This window comes from Castor canadensis, chromosome 7 (genome assembly GCF_047511655.1).
Source record: "Castor canadensis chromosome 7, mCasCan1.hap1v2, whole genome shotgun sequence".
NCBI lineage: Eukaryota > Metazoa > Chordata > Mammalia > Rodentia > Castoridae > Castor > Castor canadensis.
Window position 1 is genome coordinate 154,286,067 of NC_133392.1, and position 23,305 is coordinate 154,309,371.

A 23,305-nucleotide genomic window follows, 5' to 3' on the forward strand; every position below is an offset into this window, starting at 1 on the left:
GAAATTGCCTGTACAACTATTAGATACTAAGAAAAACATTTAAAAATAAGTAAGATAGATAAAAAGGAATATAAAAATACAAATTTTTATGAGGTTTACAGAACTCATGTTTACGACTCCTCTGAACTTGAGGCAATGAGCTTGACTGGATGGTTACTAGAGATTACCTGTTGTCAGTTACTGCAGCAAGCCCAGCAATATCCAGGATGGCAGAGCCCTCAGTGGGGCGTGTGGCTGAGGGCTTGCTGGGGTTGTGAGGAACTGCAGAGCCCTCGTGGGCCAGCATTCCTGTGCCCGTTATCCTCCAGAGCTGGGATCGCTTCCCTGGTTCCTGGGGAGCAGACAATGCAAGATGGACAGAGACATGATGCATGGCCACAGCTAGCTTTTCTCCTTAGAGCTGTCTCTGAGGGCTGGATGAGTGCTCAAGTAGAACTGTACTTAGGTATTTTTCCACATCATATAAATGCTCAATTAAAGCTTTCATTATTGTCAACTTCTAGTTGCACTTAGAATGAAATACTCTAAACACTTGAACCAAACAATGAAAAAATTACAAACAATGTAAATTTTAAAAAATGTATTCTTTTCACATATCTAGTATTTTTTCCTTATCAAACATCAGAAACAAATAGCTGTGCAATTTCCTACCCTAGCTATCCTGCCATAATCACCGCTGCTCTAGATGGTGATTATGTGCCCTTACCTTAAAGAGGGATCCAGTTCTATAAAGAATGTATGACGTTGAATATCTGATCGTTAGTGAGCCTGTAACGTGCAAACAATGAGAACTTGCTGGCAGTCCTCTACTCCTCCCCAGTGTTTATGAGGGAACTGTAATGAACCCGCCTTATTCAGATTTATTGCCCAGTTTTGAGCATAGTCAAAGAATAATAAATTATCAAAAATCAAGGAAATTTCAAAAACAACAAATTTAAATTCCACGTGCACATTATGCAGCTCATTTGTTGAGGAGAAGCTCTCAGTGAGTCCCATATTTCCATCAGTTCTGTTTAAATCATATTTCCTTGCCCTTAATTTTGTGAAAATGCAGTATGCCTCCCTAAAAGCAAATGGTGCCCAAAAAGCAAGGTAAGAGTTATAGTAACCCTCCCAAGCCAAAAGGACATGTAATGTGCTTCATTCAAGTGATTAAGTGAAAATTTTAGATGTGTTGAAAGGTACATATCTTTAGCAGAAGTTGGGTGAAGTTATGGTGAAAATGAATCCAGTATCCACAGTACTGTACTAAGCTCTACACATTGTGGTTTCACCTCAATGCTTCTGCAGTCTCTGTGGAACCATATACCAGAGATATCAAGTGTCTACATACACCATACTGTTTCTAATTTTTACAAATTGATTATATTCAAATGTTAAGTTGGTTATATTCAAAGGTTACAGTAACTTGATTGTTGTTAATTCTTTCTTATTTTTATTTATTTATATTTTTTAGTGGGTCTGGGGGTTAAACTCAGAACTTCACACTTGCAAAGGAGCATTCTACTACGTGAGCCACACCTTCAGTCCATTTTGCTCTGGTTATTTTGGAGATGGGAGTCTCTGGAGAACTATTGCCCTGGGCTGGCCTCTAACTACCACCCTCCTGATCTCAGCTTCTTAAGTACCTAGGATTACAGGCATCAGCCACCAGTGCCTGGCTTTGCTGTTAATTCTTAGTAAATGTTCTTCTTAGAAATATTTGGAAACAGCACTTGGGCTTCCAGGTCAATCATGAAAGTCTACACAAATCATTACATACTCTAAGTAAAAATACCTATTGAGAACTCACTACAGGCCAGGTTTTGGCGATTACTCATTTAACCCTATGCATATTATCTCATATGAGCCTTCTAAAACACCTGGGCAGCCAGTAGGAAAATGAAGCTCAGCAAGTAACAGGAAATACCATCTATCTTTAAGTGGCTAAGCCACAAGTGGAAGCTAGAAAGCTGCTCTCCTCTTTCTCTTGGGTGCTGCTGACTCTTGTGTCTACAAGTAGTTGAAAAAGGGCTACACTCCCCATCTGTCATCCTCAGATACCTGCTTCTCACCTACCCCACACAGGAAAGCATTCCAGTGTCCAGCAGATTGAGAATCATAGCACAGATGCTCAGGTGAGATAAATTTCCATACAGGAATTTCTACTGATGCCCTACCTGCAGTGCATCCTCAGCTGGAAACCACCATCTCCATTTAAAAACCTGAGAGGAGTTAGGGGCATCACAACTTGAGGCCAGCCTGGACAAAAAAAGTTAGTGAGACCTTATCTCAAAAAACAAGTCAGGCAAGGTGGGGCATGCCTGGAATCCCAGGTACATGGATGGAGTAGGTAGAAGGATCAAGGGCCAAGGGCCAGCCCCAGGTAAAAGCAAGACCCTGTCTGAAAAAATAAACCAAAGCAAAAAGGGCTGCAGATGCGGCTCAAGTGGTAGAGTGCCTGCCTAGCAAGTGCAAGGCCCTGAATTCAATCCCCAGTACCACCCAAAAAAACAAAACAAAAAACCTTGAAAGATACCATTCTCCTTCTAGCTCCATTTCCCTGTCCCCTCACAATCTGGTCCCAAAACCTCTAGATGGAGCCAAGGAAAAGAGGAATCCACAGGACTGTGTGTATGCTAGGGTGGGGAGTTGTAGTGGCCCTGATGGCTAGAAAACATGTCAAGAGCTGCATAAGTGCAAAAGCAAACCAACTGTCAACAAGCGAGGCCGCAGCCTCGTGGATGTCACTTCAGAGTGAACAGACATCCTCCATCAGATTGAATTGTATGACTTAAGTTATATGCAGCATCAGGAATGCATCCCACAGTCGATGTGCTTCAAGTGATTACCCATCTCCCGCCCCCAAAAGTGGCCTCTGCACCACTGGGCTCCCAAACTGTCATCTTCCAGTTTCAAACTCTTATGACCAGTCTTCCTATCATTTTTAATACTTCTGACCAAATTTTACTGCCTTTCTCTCCAAATCTAGGTCCAGGAACTGAAACATTTCCCCAAGCTTACTAGAAAAGAGGTCAAACTCCAGTGTCTTTCTTCTCTGTGCGGGGCTACTAGTACACCACTGCGGTGTTTCATTGACTCAGTTTAAGGAGATTAGGGAAGCATTATTACCAGAAGAATAAAGTAATGAAAACACAAATCACAAATTCAAACATTAGCTTCTCAAAAGAGGACCTTGAGGATGAGGCTTGGAATTTTGGCACCAAGTTTCAGGACACAGCAAAGAACATGAAGTTCCAAACCTTTAAGCAGGACTCAACCCAAACTCCCATTTCCTCAACTGTCAAAGACTCTAGATGGCTCTAAGCTCCCTTCCAGTGGCACAATCCTTTATTCTAAATACCAGTGCCTTCGCTCTCTCACCTTCTTCTTTAGGATGACACGCTGTGTCTTTGGTGAGACGTCCAAGACAAGCTCTGCGCAGGTGATGGCCTTATTGGAAGCCACAGGCCGTCCAGTCCCCTCCTGCAAACTAAGGTCAAATAAGTGAGTACACATGTGCACATGCATTCACGCATGCAGCAAAGTTTTTGTAATCAAGTGCATAAAATCTTTATTAAAGAATAAAATGTTTGGAGCACCTATAATCTCAACACTTGGAAGGCTAAGGCAGGAAGAATGTGAATTTGAGACCAGCCTGAGCTATATATATATAAATATTTAAAAAAGTAAACTTTTTTAAAAAAGAGGAGGAGAAGGAGGAAGAAAACTTTTTAAAATATAAAAGTCTGACTTGAGAGGTAAAAAGTTTGGGGTTGTACATTTTTCCTGTACAATTCACAGATTTCACTTATTTGTAAAAAATATACTCTTGCATTTTCCCTTCTCCTGATAATTTTAGTGGCTTAAAATTCAGTTATACAAGGATGACCATATATTTAGAGGCCCCCAAAAGGCAAAACCTAAAGCATCCCACATGACCAACAACCAGCTCTATTCTGCCAGTGAGAGCATCGCTGTACCCCAAATCTTAGCAGGAAATCAGAAGTCCTTTTAGGATGAAAAGAAAGCAAAGAGTTAATAAGCCCCTTCCTCCAATTAAATCCTGTTGGCTTAAAAACCCTAAACTTTATGGGATGTTGCAGACTAGCTACACTTGGAGCATTTGAGGCTTCGATTTTTCACCTATTTCTGTTAATCTGTTTTATCACAAAAGGTATTAATAAAATCAGAGTTAAAAATTAAGTCTCATGACAACACATGCATAAGTGACAAAAAGAAAACAAAATTACATAAATTAGACTTCATCAAAATAAAGGACTCTGTCTTTTATTTTTCTGTCATCAGAAAGTAAAAAACTCACAGAATAGGAGAACTATTTTCAAATCATACATCTGATAAGGGACAGATATTAGATTATATAAAGAACCCTTACGATTCAGTAATAAAAACACAAATACTTCAGTTTTAAGATGAGTAGAGGATTTGAACAGACATTTCTCCACAGAACATATACAATGGCCATTATTGTTGCACATGAAAAAATGTGCAACATCACTGGTTATTAAGAAAAACAGCCAGGTGCAGGTGGCACATGCCTGTAATCCTGGCTACTCAGGAGGCAGAAATTAGGAGGATTGCAATTCAAAGCCAGCTCCAGCAAACAGTTCACAAGACCCTATCACAAAAACACCCAATACAAAAAGGAGTGGTGGAGCGGCTCACATGGTAAAGCACCTGCCTAGCAAGCGTGAGGCCCTGAGTTCAAACTCCACTACCACCATAAAAAAAAAAAAAAAAAAGAAAAGAAAAGAAAAGAAATGTGCATTTAACACATGATAATCAAGAAGGTCGGGTGTGGTGCTGCACACCTGCAATCCCAGTTACTCAGAAGACAGAGTTAGGATGCAGGCTCAAGGCCAGCCTATGCCCAGTTAGTGCAAGACCCTAACTGAAAAAAAAAAATCCACAAATACTATTTAAAAAGCAAAAGAACTGGGGCACGGCTCAAATGGTAACAAGCATGAGGGCCTGGGTTCAATCCCCAATATGACAAAAAACAAATATAAATCAAACCATAATGAGATACACCTCATACCCCTAGCATAAGCATAATTAAAAACCACTAAACACTATGCACTGGTGCGTAGGTACGCTGCTGGCAGGAACATGCAATGAATGATGCAGCCACTCTGGAAACATAGCTGCAGCGTATCAAACAGTTACACAGAGTTATACAGAACAAGCAAGTCCACTCCTGGCCAGTAACATGAAAGAAGTGAGAACAAACACTCTCAAACACATGCACGGGCATGCTAAAAAAACAGCACTAGGACAACAGTCAAAAGACGGAAACACCCAACTGTCCATGGATGGATGGGGAAATAAGATGCAGTGTACAGATACAATAGAGTATTACTCAGCCATAAAAGGACGGAATACTTTCCCTAAAACAATGAAATACATGTTACAATGTAGCTGAAAGTCCAAAATATTATGCTGAGTGCAAGAAGGCAAACACAAAAGGCCACTTACCTGATCCATGTACACGAAATACCCAGAATAAGTAAACCCGTGGAGACAGAAAGCAGATTAGTGATTGCTAAGGCTGAAGGGAGGGGAGAATGAGAAGTAACTGATTAATGCATTTGGGGGTTTCTTTTGGGGATGATAAGAATGTTCCAGAACTAGGTATAAGTGAACATCAAAAATTTATCAAATGCCACTGCACTGTTAACTTTAAAATGATTAACTTTATGTTATGTGAATTTCACCTCAATAAAAACAAATTTTTTTTTTTGAAAACCCTACTTTTTCCCATCATGAATTCCTTCCAAAAATGCCAAGAAAGAGTATCTAAAATACTCCAAAAGATGGTTCAGGTCTTCCCACACCAAGCACGCTCAAATTCTCTGTTAGACTGTACATACTGGGATTTCCACGAACTTTTCTTCTACCTGATCTGCACAGGCAGCCCCCAGTCCATACCCTCCACCGGACTCGTCACATAAAGCGCTTACGAACTGCTGGAATACTCCAGAACAAAAGGAGCAAATGGGGCAGGCACCCACACTTGCAACTGGTTTTTCAGGCACTAAACACTTAAGCATATCACGCTGCTGAGTGCCATCATCTTTAAAAACAAACAAACAACAAGCAAATAAACACTGGCTCACTCACAGCAAGATAAACACCATCCACCAGCATGAGTTAGGGAGAGACCTGGCTGCAAATGCTGTGAAACCTAACTTAGGCAGAGGAGGCGGCATGGCAAAGATGCAGAGGTTATCCCGCAGGCCAGGGGCACACGCAAAATCACTCAGAGCGTTGTAAAAAGGACTATGACTTTCAACGTCCTGTTCATCAAGTGACTTATATTTATTTTTATAATGCTAAAGATTCAGCCATTTCCCATTCCACACATACAAACTTTAAATTGAGCACAGAACCCGTAAGCTGTAGCTCAAATTGGGAGAATGGCTACCTTTTGCGAGCCCAATATTTTGAATTTTGTATGTGCCAAGCTAACAACAGAATCAGAATAAGCTCCATGATCTTTGAGTTTTCTAACTACAAGCATTCAAACAACAGTGGTGATGTAAGAAGTGCTTAAACAGCTTTTGCCGAAAAGCACTGATTGCTTACATGGGCCCATGAATTAACTAAAAACAGGAAAATCTTGGCATCCCTGCCTTCATTTTGTATCTGTCTTTGCTCTAAGCAATTCTCTTTGCAGTCACTTTGCAGTCACCTTGGATTCCAGAAAGGACAGAACTGGTAACATCTTTATGACAAGGGACTGAAACTTCCTGTAAGGAACAGTGGAAACTTGCAGGACAGATCACCCCTCCAAATGAGGGCAATTACCCATAATGGTGAGGCTGCACCCTGGAGCAGCAGCATTCAGGTCATGGGAACCAGATCCCTCCCCTCAAGTGATGACAATGATAACATCTTCTCCAGAACCCTTCTTGGAACCCTAGGACTGAGATAATGGTCAACCAGAACACACCTGCGACTGGGACTGTTTAACTGTGCACACCTTTTGTCCCCTGTCCCCAGTTCTTCTATTTAAACCTATCGCTCATGCCTGTACCCTGAAGACAGCTGAAGATGGCCTGAGTGCTTACTCTGCCTCTTCCCACGGCAAGTCCCGAGCTGTGTGATAAGCCTCCTTTCTCTTCCTTCACCATGCCTCTTTATTTGGCATTTAGGGGCAGGTGACCTGGCATGTGGAATCTCAGGAGTTTGGGTCTTGGGTTCAAAACTCTGGTTTCAGTGACTAATTCTCAGGCAATTGGAATTGCTGTGATGGCTAAGCTTCTATAGTTGTCCTTAGCTGAATAGTAGGATAGAGTCCTTAAGTGTCTGCTTAAGCAGTATTCTCATGGGGAGGGGAGTCAGAATGATGACAACCAATTATGGTGAAGATTAACAAGTTTCAAATAAGGAAAGATGCAAAACAGACTAAGAAATAGGTGGAAGAATATTTAAGAGATACATGCAAGGCCAGCCATGGTGGTGCACCCTGTAATCCCAGGACATGGGAGGTGGAAGCAGGATTACGAGCTCTAGGCCACACAGTGAGACCCTTTCTCAAGAAAGAAAAGAAAAAAAAAGGAGGATTCCAAGATGGCGGCTAGAGGGAGGAAGCAGAAAGCATGGCTCCTAAAGTAAAATCTTGGAGAGACGCTGGAGATACACCTTGCACGATAAACCACCAAGAAGAGGCAAAACTCCAACACCTCCACACCCCCAGCCCGTGCATAGCATCCCCACTCCACATTAAACGGAGAAACCAGGAGGGCTCCTGTGCTGCCAGACGCCAGCTCCTATCCTGCTTGGGAGAAGCAGACCACCAGGTGAGCCAAGCGGCATGCGGTTCTCCCACAGACAACCCTGGGCCAGATCAGCATAGCCCCCTGGACAGACCGACCCCCACCCAGGGAAAAAAAAAAAAGAGAAAAAAAAAACTGAATAATAAACAAGCAGCTGAAAAAAAGAAAGAAAGAAAGAAACCCATATATCCATACAAAATAATACCTTAATACAAGAGGAACTTAAGATACAGGAGGAACCTCATAGGAGGTGTTAAATACTAGGATGGATTAGAGGAAGGGGTGTTTAAAAAGAGAAAACTCTTGCTTCTTTGGATAAATTTTAAGCTCACCAAAAGACAAGGAATTAGACCAAATGACCTCTCAAGTTAGACCCAGAGCCTAGGATTTAGTAAAGAATGAAAAAAAAATCTTCCTTTGTACTTTGGTCTCCCCAGAAACTGCTTAAAATTTAAAACCAGTTAATAATTAAAACCTTCTGCATTGCATGAACAGTAATTTAATCCAGAATTACCCAGAGAATGTGTGCGTGGCCGCAATGTAAATGAAATTTTCATAATAAAGCTGTCGGTTGTCCTGAAAATCATTCATGTTGCAGCTGATCTCTGAGGAGCCCGCCCCCTTAACGGTCAGGGTGATGAAGGGGGGCAGGGTGGGCTCATCCCAGGCGTACTCCAGTGATGTCATGGGCTTTACTTCAGTTCGCAGCCTGGGTTCCACTACACCATGCTGAGTAAAGACGATGGGAACCTAGAGCAGTGAAGATGAGGACAAGGGGCCTTGGTTCACAGTGGTGCTGCTGGAAAGTGAGTGAGTCAGTGCCTCATTGTACCTCCTCAACGGCTTTTTTTTCTTTTTTCTTTTTTTGTTGGCGGTACTGGGGATTGAACTCAGGGTCTCACATTTGCTAGATAAGCATTCTACCACTTGAACCACATCTCCACCCTTTTTTGTTGTAATTTATTGCTTTGGCCAGGCCAGCCTTGGACTATCACCCTCTGACCTCTGCTTTCTGAGTAACTGAGATTACAGGCCATAAATGATTTCCACACGTATATTCCTACCTATTTGAAAGGCAGAGATAGAAGGACCATGGTTTGAGGCCAGCCGGGGCAAAAGTTAGCAAGACCCCCATCTTAAAGAAAAGCCAGGCACAGTGCTACACACCTGTAGTCTCAGCTTCTCAGAAGGAAGAGACAGGAAGATCACTGGGCAAAGTTGGTCAGGCAAAAGCATGAAAGCAATTCTGAAAAAGCAAAAGGACTGGGAGTATTGCTCAAGTGGTACAGAGCTTATATAGCAAACACAAAGCTGAGTTCAATCCCCTGTACCATCAAAAAAAAAAAAAAAAACAGCAGCAGCAACAGCTTGGCCAAAGGGAAGCTGTCTTATCCATCTAGAGGCTGCTTTTTAGCCCAGTTCCCTGTGACACACTTTGAATACAGTGTATTCAAATTGACAACAGAAAGTCAAAGATTATTAGGCATACAATTATTCAAGGGATGAATTTAAAATAGAATTGAATGGCTTCCATTGGGCTTTCCTTGGAAGAATTATTAAAATGCTCATGGTAACTAAGCAACAGCAGCACTGCCCATTCCCTTCGCCACTGGGCAATTCGATTCCTGTCTCTGCCTCTACGGAACGTCTACAGAGCACATCAAGTGAACCAAATTCTCTAGTCAAAAGTATTGAGGGATAAGAAGTTACTTCATCTTGGACAAAACTGCCCAGCAATCAAAATAACCAGAAGAACCCACCAGTGGTCGTGACTTCCGGGGTGGTCAAGCCATGGACAGCCTGGGAAGCTTCTTTGGAGCACCACTGCCCCACTACCTCCACCCTCCCACACGTGAAGAAGCACAGCTGGCTCTCAACACTTGGTACCTTGGAAAAGTTGTCAATTCGAAAAGGAGGGGGCAACTGGTCTGTGTCACTAAAGGAGATCCTGTACGTAGCTCCTCGCAGAGTGGTTTCCACTCGCAGGAAGAAGCACTTCCCCAGGGCATCCCTGCAGAACAAGGAAGCAAGAGAAGCTGTGTTAAAAGAGGACAAGCTTCGCACAGCCACAACACTGGGTGAGCCTGCAGCCCGCTGTGTGCTCCTTGATTATAGTTTTTCAAGTAGAAACTAGTTCAAACCCCAGTTCTGCAAAACTGCAAAAAAAGAAAAAAATGAAGAAGAAAGAAAGAAACTAATAACATAACACAAAACTACGATTTCCTAACTCTCTCATCTCCTCAACGTTTTCTTTTTTATTTGGTGGTCCTCAGGGCCTGTGCTTGCTAGGCAGGTGCTCTACTGCTTGAGCCATGTCCACAGCTCTCTTCAACATTTATTAACTGATACTCTTTCATAATTAGGAGCTGTGAGAAAGGGAGGGAGAGAGAGAGAACACCATTATATTTGGCTATATCACTGGAGGGACTGGAAAGCTCATCTTTACAGAATAGTATCAGTCAAAATGAGAAAAATCACCATACAGTAACTAAGAAATCCCCTGCCATTTTTATTTCCTTCCCCAACCCCAAATGAAATCTTGCATGGAGCGCATTGTACTAACAAACAGAAGTTCTGAGCTGGGTGCCTGTGGCTCATACCTATAATCCTTGCTACTCAGGAAGCAGAGATCAGGAGGATCACAGTTCGAAGCCAGCCCTGGCAAATAGTTCAAAAGACCCTATCTCAAAAAAAAAAAAAAAAAATCACAAAAAAAGAACTGGTGAAGTGCAGGCCTGAGTTCAAACCCCAGTACCAAAAACAGAAAAAAAGAAGTCCTGGATGAAGCAGGGATGTGGGCACCACGCTACATACTTGGCTTCCCTGGCCTTCAGACTCCACCAGCTCCCAGGAGCACAGCTTGAAAATCCAGTATCCAGATGCAACTCACACTAATACGGGCAAGGGCAAAGTGTAATTCAGAATGGCCCACGAACGCATTTGAAAGTCAAATACACAAGTGCTGTTTTTGATCACCTGTTGATAAATTATTCATACTTCTGTTCCTTTACAATGATGTTCTCAATAAAAACTGACCGTAAGGTAGAAAAGATTATATTTTACTTCTCGTGTGTTCAAATAGCACTGATGTCATATTCTTTAGCTTCAAAAGCATTTGGTGAGTTAAAGAAGCACAAATAAATGGAAATACATCCCATGTTTGTGGACTGGAAAACATAATAGTGTCAAGATGCCAATATTACTACCCAACACAATCTACAAATTTAACACAATTCCTATGAACATCTCCCAACAGCTTCTTTTTTTTTTATTTTTGAAGAAATAGAAAGCTCCATCATAAAATTCATATGGATCTCAAGGGATTGTGAACAGAAAAAAAATCTTGAAGAACAAAGTTAGAGATCTCCCACTTCCTTATTTCAAAATTGATTACAATCAATTCTGTGGTGCTGCTTTAAACACAGGTAGACAAATGGAATGTAATACAAAGCCAGAAACAAACCCTCACACATAGGGTCAGATGATTTCCAGCAACAGTGCCATGACCACTCCCTGGGGAAAGGAAAGTCTTTCCAACAAATGTTGCTGGAAAAACTGAATGTCCACTCACCAAACACCTTGTACCATGCACAATCATTAACTCAAAGTGGATCAAAGGCCTAAAAACAAAAGCTGAGACTATAAAATTCTTTAAGAAAGTAAAGGAGAAAAGCCTCATGACACTGGATTTGAAAATGACTCCTTGGACATGACATCAAAAGTATAAACAGAGAAACCGGACCGGGTCAAAGGTTAAAATCTCTATGTATCACAAAGCATGAGCAACAGAGTGCAAAGGCAACATATGGAACAGAAAATAATATCCGAAAATCATGATCTGATTAAAAGTTAATATCCAGAACAAAGAATTTCTATAGCCCAACACAGCACTAACAACAACTCAAAATGGATAGGGCTAGAGGCACAGCTCAAGTACAAAACAAACAAAGATCTGAGTTCAAACTCCAGTACCAAGGGAAAAAAAAAAGCCAAAGAACTTAAACAGACAATTTTCCAAAGAAGATAGACAAAAGGCCAACAAGCATGGGAAAAGATACTCAATATCACTGATCATTAGATCAGTGGGTTCCATCCCCAGGACCAAAAAGACAAATCAAAACAAAAAACCACAATGAAATATCACCTTGAACCCATTAGGATGGCTACGATTAAAAACAAAGAAAATGATGAGTGCTGGTGAGGTTGGAACCTTGTGCATTTTTGACAGGAAATAAAATGCTACAATCACTATGGAAACAGCATGGTGGTACCTCAAAAAAATCAGAAACAGTAAGGCCAGGTGCAGTGGCCCACACCTGTAACTCAAAAGTCCATCAACAAATGGATGGATAAACAAACAGGGCACAAATATACAATGGAATATTATTAAACCTTAAAAAGGAAATTTCTGGCTGGGCATAGGGGCTCAAGCCTGTAATTCTCAAGCCTGGGAGGCAGAGATTGGGCCGAGGTGAGAGTGGGGGACCAGGGGGAAGGGAGGTTTTCAAGAATCCATCTCAACCAGTGGCTGTGTGAGGTGGTACATGCCTGTCATCCCAGATATGTGGGGAAGCACAAACAGGAGGAGCACAGTCCAGATTGGCCCAGACATAAAACAAAACAGACATAAACATCACACAAGAAAAGGGCTTAGAGGAGCAGCTCAAGTGGTAGAGCACCTGCCTAGCAAGCTTGAGACCCTGAGTTCAACCCGCAGTACCACTGAAAAAAAAAAAAAGGAAATTCTGAGTCATGCTACAACATGGATGAACCTTGAGGATGTTATGCTAAGTGAAACAAGCCAGTCACAAAGAGACAAATACTATATCTACCTATATAGGTGTCTAGAGACACAAAATAGAATGGGAGTTGCTAGGGGTTGGGGGCTGGAGAAATAGGGAGTTGCTTTAATGGGTAGAGTTTCAGTTTTGCAAGATGGAAAGAGTTCGGGAGATAATTTGTACAACAAAGTGAAGGTATTCACACTACGGAATGGTATACTAAAAAAGGAAAAAATGGTTAAGATAATAATTTTATATTATGTATGTTTTAACCACAATTAGCTTTTTTTTAAAGCTAGGCATAGTGATGCATGCTATAAGACCACCTATTTGGTAGGCTGAGGCAGGAAGATCATTTGAGCCCAGGAGTTCAAGGCCAAGCTGGGCAATACAGCAAGACCTCTTATCTCAGTTTATTTCTCTTTTTAAATAATTTTTTAAAGGAGCATTTGATAAAAGCAGGAAGAAATACTAAATTGTCCTGGAAGAGTTGAGGCTGAATTTGGTTCATTTTTCTAATAAGGACCTATAAAAGGGTCACTGGGTTAAGCAAAGAAAGCCCAGCATGAAATGAAGAGTGTGCAAATGCATAAGAACAGACAAAAACATTTATAATCAGTGTTACCATCTTAATGCAGACAAAATTTTCAGAGATGCAGGCCACTGTTGTATGAGCTCAGTATGATCCTATGTACTTACATTCTCTTAGACCACAGAACTTTGCACAATAGTTATTGCTAACATCCCTTTGAACTCACTTCATCAAAACCCTCACTGTCCCAGACTCTGTGAGTTCTAAGAACTTCATCTAAGCCAGAAATACATGTGCCCACTTCACAAAAAGCAGAATGGGCTTGCTGTTTATATTAATGTACCTCAAACAAGGCTACTTTTTGTTTATATTTAGAACCTCAAACTTACCTCATGTTGATATGGAAAGAATTATTCTTGTTGACTTCAAAGCCTCCAGACCAAATACAATTGGGAACATCCATCAACCTGACACATAACAGCTGATCGTAGTCATTCCGAGGCCAGTGAAATACCACACTGGAACCAGGAAGGGTGGAAATGTAACCTTCAGGATTGGCTGTTCCCTAAAATACACAGGATCACTGGCTTTAATCAACAAGTCAGTTCAATTCTACATTTTACTCAGTAATACACAAACAAATGTTTTCTGAGTACCTACTCCGAGTCTTACCCTCTACAGATGCTATTTAGTTTCCTCACATCACAGAGCTTACGTAGTCTTAGTGAGATACAAGCCATGACATTAAAACTCACTGTGACAGTAAATAAGTACTGGTTGGTTTTCAAAAGCAAACTGCTTACCTGTCCCCTAGCAAATTCCCTCTGTGCAAATGCAAGCTTGTGAGATGATTTATTATCTAACAGGTAACGGGGGGCAAAGATGACCATACAGGTGTCAATATATCGACCTCGGCCTTTCTTGACATCAATACCTAAAAATAACAAGAACCATTACCATGAATTAATCATAGGAAAGAAAATTCTTCACCTGACCAAAATAAATAGGTTTCACAATCACTTAGTTTCTCTGAGAGAACAATTTTATCACCCAGAGAAGACAGGGAAGCTTTTAAGAATGGAATGAAAATAGCAATTGCATATGCAGTACTATCCCTTATTCCCAGTTAGGTCCTAAAAGTCTCAGGAGTAATATTGACATCCCATTTAATTTGTGGCTTCTTCATCTACCATTATAACAGCAACTGAAATACACAGGTGCTCAGTCCCACATACCTGAGGTTTCCATTTATGAGTACTTAAGATGGTTTCACATGATACATTTCTGCTTAGACCTGGAACACAACTTCCCTCCTACAGAACCTGCCCTTTTTACAGGATAGAGTGGAAATTTGGGTTTGTATTGTCAAACTCAAGTTAGTACTATCTAGACACTTCTCTAGTACTTTCTCTTACCCCACTGTCTAAGAATCTAGCTTAAACATAATGCTAAATATTATAGAATTTATTTATTCATAAAATAAGTAGTTCTTCAGAACTTACTATGCATTGGAAAAAAATTTAAAAATCAGTCAGAAGAAAATCTCAAAACAAGTTCCAAATAAAGAAATGTGAAATAGCACTGAATTACCTTTAAAAATCTGATGACAATTTTTTTTAAATACAAAATACAAAATGAATCATCCATTCATTCAGACAATAAATACAGCAACAATACTCAAAGCACTGGACTGACTCTGGTTATACAATGACAAAAAATACTGATAGTAGAAATAATAAAAAAATATTTACTGAACTCTTCATACGTGCTAGGACCCCTACTAAAGCAAGGCTCCACACTTGATCCTCACACAGCATTAGGAGCTAAGCACTCTAACTGTCTTTTACAGGTGAGAAACTAAGGCATGGAAAGCTAAGTAACTTGCCTGGCTTAAGTGACACAGCCAGTAGATGGCACCTGCCCACAGCCAGCACCCTATGAAGTTTGCTTATACTGTGATGGGACACACAAGAACCCAACTCAGCAGTCAACAAATCATAAAAATGAAATGATATGATAATCAGATTTCCTAGACTTTTAAATAGAATCTCAACTATAAATCTTCCAATCCAGAATACACTTGCACTGGCTTAAAAGCTCTGGTGTTCCTTTAATATAAGCCTTGACGATACCTGTAATACTGAGTAAATCACAAAAACAAGCATCTCTGAAGCTCTTACCTAGGAAATGCCATGTGGTACTGGGATAGGGAGATGGACCTACCACTTTTCTTCTGGAGATATGCAAAAAAGCTTTTGTTGCCAGAAATTCACATTATCAAAGTTAGCTTATCTCAACTAATACAAAGTCTGCCTACAAAAGATGCATTTAATTTGGTATGACAAAAAGTGTCTAGAGTACCCTACACTCAAGTTTTGAGGAAAAGTAGGCTTTTTGTTTCCATTTTCACCTTAGATTGCCACGACGAACCCATAATATAGAGAGCTGAGAAGACCAAAATGTAGGAAATCCTTTTTGGAGGTACATGTGAGGCTAACTAGAAAAAAAAGCCCACCCCAGCTTTTCAGTTAGGGCTGCGCTTTGAGCATTACTGATAGGAGGCTAGCTAGCTACACAAATGCCTTAATAACACACGCCCAAATCTCATAAACCTTAAACATTACAAATCTCTATCTTAACCTACTCCTTTATTCTTCCCATGGTACAATGACAAAACACAAACCACAGCCCTGGAATGAATGCTCCTAGCATAACAGTTTCAATGTATGATCACTGCATATCTCTTAATGGTCTATTCAATTTTCTTCTCGGTAAGAATTCTGTGGTTCTGGGCTGGGAATGTGATTCACAGCCTAGTGAGCACAAGGCCCACAATTTAAAACCCAGTACCGCAAACAAACAAACAAACAAACAAAAAAGAACTCTGTGTTTCTTAGAGCTAGCTGCTTTAAAAGGAACAAGTTCCATTTCTCCCCACCCTAAGCAAAGCTTCCAGCCAATCTGTGTAGCTTGTTTTGGAAAATATACCAAGAGGAAGATACCTCAACAGAAAGCCAAATCCAGCGTGAAACATTTCTCAACTCGAGGTGTGGAGCAAACAATGTGAGAAAGGGCTGTCTTTACCAGGAGGATCAAATATAGCTTATTTCTCTTAAAAAATTTTAATGACCACTATAGGAAGACCACACACATATCAAGGGAACATGGATTAAAAATCTGTGCTTAAAAATTTGAAAGGGGAGGCATAGGTGGGAGGATCACAGTTCAAGGCTAGTCTTAGGCAAAAACACAATACCCTATCCAAAAAATAACTAACACAAAAAAGGGCTGGAGACAGGGCTAAAGAAGCAGAGCATCTACTTCACAAGTATGAAGCCCTGAGTTCCGACCTCAGTACTGCCAAAAATAATAATAATAAATAAAATCTGAAAAAGTAGGAAGATTATTTTACTAACAAATTCTCAAGCATTAAACTATCCCTGACTCCTCATAGGATTCAGGGTAAACATGTAAATGATGCCACCTTAGTTATCCCTTCTGTAGCATGACTGTTTATATCTGTGCTGTCCAACACAGCAGCCACTGGCTAAATGTGACTACTTAAATTTAAATTCACCAAAACTGAATAAAATGAAAAGATACATCCCTCTGCTACATCATGACCCTCTCAGGAATGCGTTCAAATGCTCAGTAGCTGCACGTGGCTTGCAGCTACCACGTGGACAGTGCAAACTAGCACACGTCCATTATCACAGCAAGTTCTACAGGACAAGGCTGGTCTAGATGCTATTCCAATACTCAAAACTAAACACGGCTTGAAGGTCCTTGGACATTATTTACTACAAGAAGGATGCACTGCTAACATTTTAAACCCAAGGCACGTTTAAATCAAACTGTGCTAACTCTTCAGAAAATCTCTCCCTGTTCTCAGGCACCTCTGAGGAATGTGGGTATAGCATCCCCTTCCCATCTCTAGAAGCTAAGTAAGACTAGTGGCTTCTAACGACTACAACCACCAAGTGCACTTTATTTTATTTTCTGCCTCAAATTCACACACCACCATCCTAATCCTGCTTGTGAACCAGACTTTCCCTTTCCATCTGGGCAAGTCACTTAACCTGCTTTTGTTTCAGGGTGAACAACGCATCTTATCCACTTAGGGTTTGAGAATTTTAATGAATTCATGGGAATACTTGGAGGATGAAAAGTATTCCAAGTGGTTCTATTATTCTCCTGAAAAAACAATGATTCAAGCCAAACTGATACCTGCCTGACACAGGTGAGCTTGAAATTAAACAGAGCCACAGACCTCAAAAGGATAATGTTTACGAGGCTCCTCAGATCCCTCGGAGAATAGATCTGCATTGAACTCAATCTAGCATTCAGAGAACAGACATCCGACCAACTGTCAAACAAGAAAATCAGCACTTGTAGCCAGGCCAAAATGGATGGCTAGCTTATCCACTCAAGCCTGAAGTCATCAACCAATGGTTCTGATCTTCCCACTGCCCCAAACGAAACCCACCAATGTTATATATCAGCCCTGGGCGGTTTCCTTGCTGGATGACTTTCAAAGCTCGGACACCACTACCACCATCCAGGGAGAAGCCCTGACACCAGCCCGGCATGCCTTCCGGATGAATCCCCCTTCCGATTCTCATCGTGCAGCTGTGGGGCAGAAAAGCAAAGATGTATATATTCATCCACAAGACAGTCTTATCTACCTGTTCTAATCAATCAGGAAACACTACTGTGGCTATCACCACATTAGCTCTCTAATACTCTCATCCTCACTCTTACGTGGTTCCCAAGCACAGAGAGAAAATTAATCAGTGTCAAAACTCTGTCCTAGAGGTTACAACAGTGTGTGACATCTACAACTAAACATTTCAAAAGAAAACACCAGAATTCTATGAGCATAACACATGAGGAAAATGCTACAATTTTCACTATTCCCCTGAAAAATTGAGCATTTGAAAAAAAAAAAAAACCTGAGAAAAGTATGTAAGGAGATGCTGCTGACGGTGCATCACTCTGAGGACTGACATGGTCACAGTGGAAGAGCACTGTTGAGTTGGCTGCTGTCTTGTCAGATTCTGGAAATTTAACTCCTGAGTGTACTCCAGCTCTACTATTAACAAACACTGCAACCCTGTCCAGATAACTCTCTGAGCCAAAGTTTCCTCATCTTAAGATGTAACAATATTTCCTGTCCTCCCTAAACCAATGGAAAGCTGGGAGAATCCAACCAGATGGTCTACATGGAAACACCTAAGAACTGTGAATTCCATGCATAATGAACTTGTAACAAATGTCAAGTCCTCCATCTGAAACTGCCAAACTCCTTTCAGGAGCAGAGTGAGGCTGAGGTCACCAAACATGTCAGGTGGCTGGCTATGTCTCCTACGATAGCCAGAACTCTAAGTGATTGCAACGCTAATCTAGACTCCAGTCTTCCCATTAAACACGTCTGTATCCACTGAACTGCAACACTCACAGAAGCTGTCAACAAATTCTATAGATAATGGTGTAACGCACTTTAGCAGTATAAGATACACCCATTTATCTTTGGATTAATTTATAAATAGAAGACTGTCAAATAGCAGAATGCAAAACCAAGAACAAAGGTGAATTAATGGTCCTACCAAACACTAAAAGGAAGTGCCATCTAATCCTTAACAGTTCTTGTTTTCCCTGCTGTGAAACATGTGATGAGTGTTTTAAGATGGTGTAATGGCACATTTGGATTGGGAAACCTTCCACAAACAGCCTTGATTAGATCAGGGAGGCTAAAGGGCTGGCCTATCTTCTCTCTAATGCCAGCTCTGCTGGTGCTAAAAACTTGCAGCCGAAGGGAAACTACAAGAAACAGAGAGGCATGCACAGGTTCTCTTCATTGGCAGAGTCATGAATAGAACTACTTCAATACCTGAAATAAAATGTGTTCATTATAAACCAACAAATGGTTTATTTTCAGTATCAAATAACACAGAAATTAGATCCAAAAAGAAATCCCATTAGGTCATGGTTCTAGTCCTCTGCCAGTTAGGATTGTTATCTATAGTACATTTCTACTTACATGGATAGCTTATCGCCTTGCTAAACTATCCCCTTCCCACACATAACTGTACTCACAGGTTTGGCTGCTCTTTGTCAGCATAGCAGAACAAGAGAGGGCTCAGACTCCGGGCCAGTTCGTGTTCCTCAAACTGGCCTGCAGCATCTGTCTTTGCATTGTCCTGTCTGAAGATCAGTGGCAACCCTTTAGGAAGGAAGGGGAGAAGGTTGTATCATTCCCACCTGGTCTACAACTAAAAAATGCAAATGGTGAAAGGCCACAAATCATCAAGCAGAAAATTTGTGAAAATTGAGCTTACTGAGCAGGATCAGTCCATTTTCTAAAAGGACAGCTTTGCCTATGATTAAATACATATTATGGAAGCAGGAAAGTCTTAGCAGCTTAGGCTGCTGAAGTAATCTATTTGCTTTGGCTCCATTTAGATAGCTGAGTAAATATATCCAAATTCCCATGATCAGTGCCACAGGCTGGCTTGGACAGTCTCTGAACATACCTGTTTTGTTAATGAGCCAATACGGAGCAGAGATGAAGATCTTTAAGGATCCTTCTGCACGACACACAATCCGGATGGTGAGGTTCAACTGTCGCCGGTTGACATCATAGAGCCGCATTCTCACCATGTAGTTTTGGGTCCCAGGCGGGATAAGCAATTCTTTACAGAGGGGAAAGTTCTCTAATGACACCCCTAAAGAAGGTGAAAGGTACTGTATTTTTTGGGTTCTTACCCGAGTTTGTCAAAATAGCTGACAGCAAAACTTAATTGGATTTTAGAGAGAATCACTAAAATCTGAGTGGTAAGAATCTAAAGGCTGTTTTGCTGGGCTGGGGTAAGAATAAATGTGACACAAACCAAGCTGGCTCAAGTGGCAGAGCAAGTGCAAGGCTGGGAGTTCAAATCCCAGTGTCACAAAAAAGAAAAAATTTAAAATATCAAGCAAACCTGACAGCCTGAAAATCACATTAGGAAGTCTACACTGCATAATGAGTATATTGTTTAGCCTACTAAGTCCTAAATTCTCATCTTTGAATTCCAAAATGCTACCCGTAACAGCTATGATTATTAGAAGTTTCCTACACAATCAGGTCTGTGCTCACTGCTTGACACACAGTAAAGCAAGTACAGGGTTCTGCAGTCAAACTGCCTGCTTTCAAATCCCCAGGCCCACCTTCTTATCTACCTGCAGATGTGCTAGAAACTATTCAACTTCTCTGGGTCTTTATAAAATGTGGAAAGAACAGTATCTACATGGCAGGATTGTGATGAAAAGTGACATTCCAGGGAAAACAGTACACCAAAAACCTGCAGTGCTAGGTGATACAACAGGTCCATTTTATACAGGGGCTAAGTATTTGAAAAAACACATTAGAAAATGACTTAAATCCAAAAACCTATCTTCTATAGAATGAATAAGTAGCATTGCACTATTTTTCTTTACTAAATTAAAGTCAAGGATTTATAGTCACTGAAATGCAATCCTGCCATCATGAGACATGCTGCTTAAGTTCAATTAGTTCTAACGTCCTCAACTCCAAAACAGAAATAACGCCTGAATCACTTGGAAGGTGTGCTGTTGTGAAGATCAACTGAGATAATGTACTATGAATGTGCATACAAAACTATACAGGCATTAACTATCTAGGGATTCAACGTGTCTGTGTCAGTCTTCCTGCCCAAACCCCAACTGTACCCCATGAGTGCTCCAAATATGGAAATTCTCTACCTGGACTTCATTCACGCTTACAGCTGAAAATTTTTCCATGCATTAAACATTCTAACCTCCATCTGACAAAGAACTATTGCTGTAAGGATTACATAAGACTGCATGAGTGAAAGAACCTGACTTATACCTGAAGTACAATGACTACAAAACAGAAGGAAACACAAGAATTTGCTCATTCCACTGCTAGGAAAAAACATGGTTTGAAAACATGAAATGACTTCCTGTAATCACACATCAAGTGAGTAATACTTTAAAAAGGACTCTATTGAGTGCCTCTTTTGTAAATCCATTGGTTTGTTCTCTTTTCTTTTAAGCTACATAACTGCTTTGAACTGGCTTATTGAGATATCATGTGTGCCACCATTTCCCCAAGATGTTTACAGAACACTCACAAAACACTCATGGATGTTTTCATAGGATTATGACAAATGAGCCTATGGTGACAGCCTTACCCAGTTCAATGTTCTGGGACGTATCAGCTGTGTGGAGGGCCACCTCTTTGCCAGGTTTTAGAGTCCCATGAATTGGCATTCCTTTCACATAAAAGTCAAGTTCACAAGGCAGCAAGTTGCAGATTACCATGGTTGGGAGGAGATATATTGTATGCCCAGGCTGTCTGAAAATCTGTTTTGCACTGTCAGAAAATATGTTTGAAGGCATATAATCTGGATAATTCTCTTTCTTTATAGCCACACAAAACCTATGAAGACAAAATGGTGTAAAAATCATCAGCCTGAACGAAGAGGTTGAATTTTCTTTCTCCTTAGTTGAATTACATTAGAACGGTTCAATGAGATACTTGCCATGTTTAATCCAAACACATCTATTGAGACGTCATAGACAATGAATTTTATAGATTTTAAATGTTCAGACTGATGAGCTTTGGTAATTACATCCTCCTCTGTAACCACCACTCAAAACAAGTTATAGAATAGTCCACCCCTGTGGGAGCAGGGAGGACATAAGGAAAGGGTGAAGCGCATGAATGTGGTGGAAATAGTATGTACTCATGTATGGAAATGGAAAAATGAGACCTGCTGAAAGTGTTCCAGGAATGGAGGGAGGGGGCATCAAGGAGAATGATGGAGGGGTGAATTCAACTATGATATATTGTAAGAACTTTATAAATGTCACAATGTACCCCCAGTACAACAACAGTTCAATAAAAAATGAAATATAAAAAGTTTAAAAAAGAAATATTCTACCCTAGAAAGCTCCCTGATATCCTTTTCCAATCAACATTCTCTCCCTGTCATTCAAGCAACCACTTTCTAGGAGTTGTGTCTTTCTCAAACTGCATATAACTGGAGTCAAACAGTATGTTCTACTCTTGTGTCTGGTTTCGCCTAACATGAAATTTAACAAAATCCATTCATGTTGTTGCATACATTATATTTTATTCTTTTTCATTGCCTAGTATATGCCATACTAAGAATCAATCATAGTTTACTTATTTATTATTCTGTGGCTATCTAATTGGGTTGAATCCAGTTTAAGGCTAAATAAAACTTCTTATAGAAGTATTTTTTTGGACATATACCTTCATTTCTTTTAGGTAAATATCTGTAAATGGACTCTCTGGGTGCTTAGTTTTTACAAGAAATTAGCACACATTTCTCCAAAATGGCTGTACTCACAAGAGTCCCAGGGATCCACATCTCTGCCAACATTTGGTGTAGTTGGTCTTTTCATTTTACCAACTGTGGAGAGCGTGAATGTTGCTGTGAGTCAGATCTGAATCTCCCTAGTGATTAATGGTACCGGACAAGCTTTTCATTGCCTACTGATGATCTGAGTATTTTCTTTTGTAAATTGTCAGCTCAAGTCTTTTGCCTATTTTTATCAGGGTATAACTTTATTGCTATTTGGAGAGTTCTTTAAATAGTCCACATAAAATCCTTTGCCAAGTAAGTTTTCCAACTCTGGCTTATCCTTTTCTTACTGATCTACTGATGAACCAAAAACTTCTTGAAAAGTACAGTTTCTCAGATTCTTCTTTGATCTTTAGTGCTTTTTATGTATGAAATCTCTGCCTACCCAAAAATCATGAAGATATTTTTCTAGGAACTCTATGGTTCTAAGCATCACACTTAGCTCTATCATCCACCTCAAATGAATTTCTGCAAAGAAGTGAAGCTGGGGTTGAAGCACCTGTTTTCATGTGGATATTCACTTGCTCCATCAATACTTGCTTAGAAGACTTTCATTTCCCAACTGTACTGACTTGACACTTTGACTGAAAAATCAAGTCTCCATGTATATGTAGGTCCATTCAGAATTCCTTTTTTACCCCATTGATCTAGATTTCTATCTTTATGCCGGTAACACACCATCTTAATTACCATGGGCTGTGTGGTAAGTCTTGAAAACAGGTCTGGTAAGTCCTCCAGTTTTGTTCTTCCTTTTCAAGATGGCACTGAATAGTCTAGTTTTCTTGGATTTCCATATAAATT

At 40.5% G+C, this 23,305-nt stretch overlaps 1 protein-coding gene across 11 annotated transcripts in view; it reads right to left on the bottom strand.

The window, feature by feature from the left end:
- The window catches only part of Vps13d (vacuolar protein sorting 13 homolog D), a 246,848-nt gene that overhangs the window by 111,858 nt on the left and 111,685 nt on the right, over positions 1-23,305 (bottom strand). For 9 of the 11 annotated variants that reach the window (XM_074081332.1, XM_074081327.1, XM_074081326.1 and 6 more), the window contains 10 exons: positions 21,305-21,552; positions 19,625-19,816; positions 19,188-19,314; positions 17,578-17,720; positions 13,895-14,025; positions 13,481-13,656; positions 9,666-9,789; positions 8,293-8,528; positions 3,364-3,472; positions 168-331 (listed from right to left, as the gene is read on the bottom strand). In XM_074081332.1, the coding sequence (XP_073937433.1) occupies positions 168-331; positions 3,364-3,472; positions 8,293-8,528; positions 9,666-9,789; positions 13,481-13,656; positions 13,895-14,025; positions 17,578-17,720; positions 19,188-19,314; positions 19,625-19,816; positions 21,305-21,552 (1,650 nt within the window). Of the gene's footprint in view, positions 1-167; positions 332-706; positions 1,294-3,363; positions 3,473-8,292; positions 8,529-9,665; positions 9,790-13,480; positions 13,657-13,894; positions 14,026-17,577; positions 17,721-19,187; positions 19,315-19,624; positions 19,817-21,304; positions 21,553-23,305 lie in introns of those variants that run through there. The other 2 variants (XM_020160074.2, XM_074081329.1) reach the window with 2 other exon arrangements.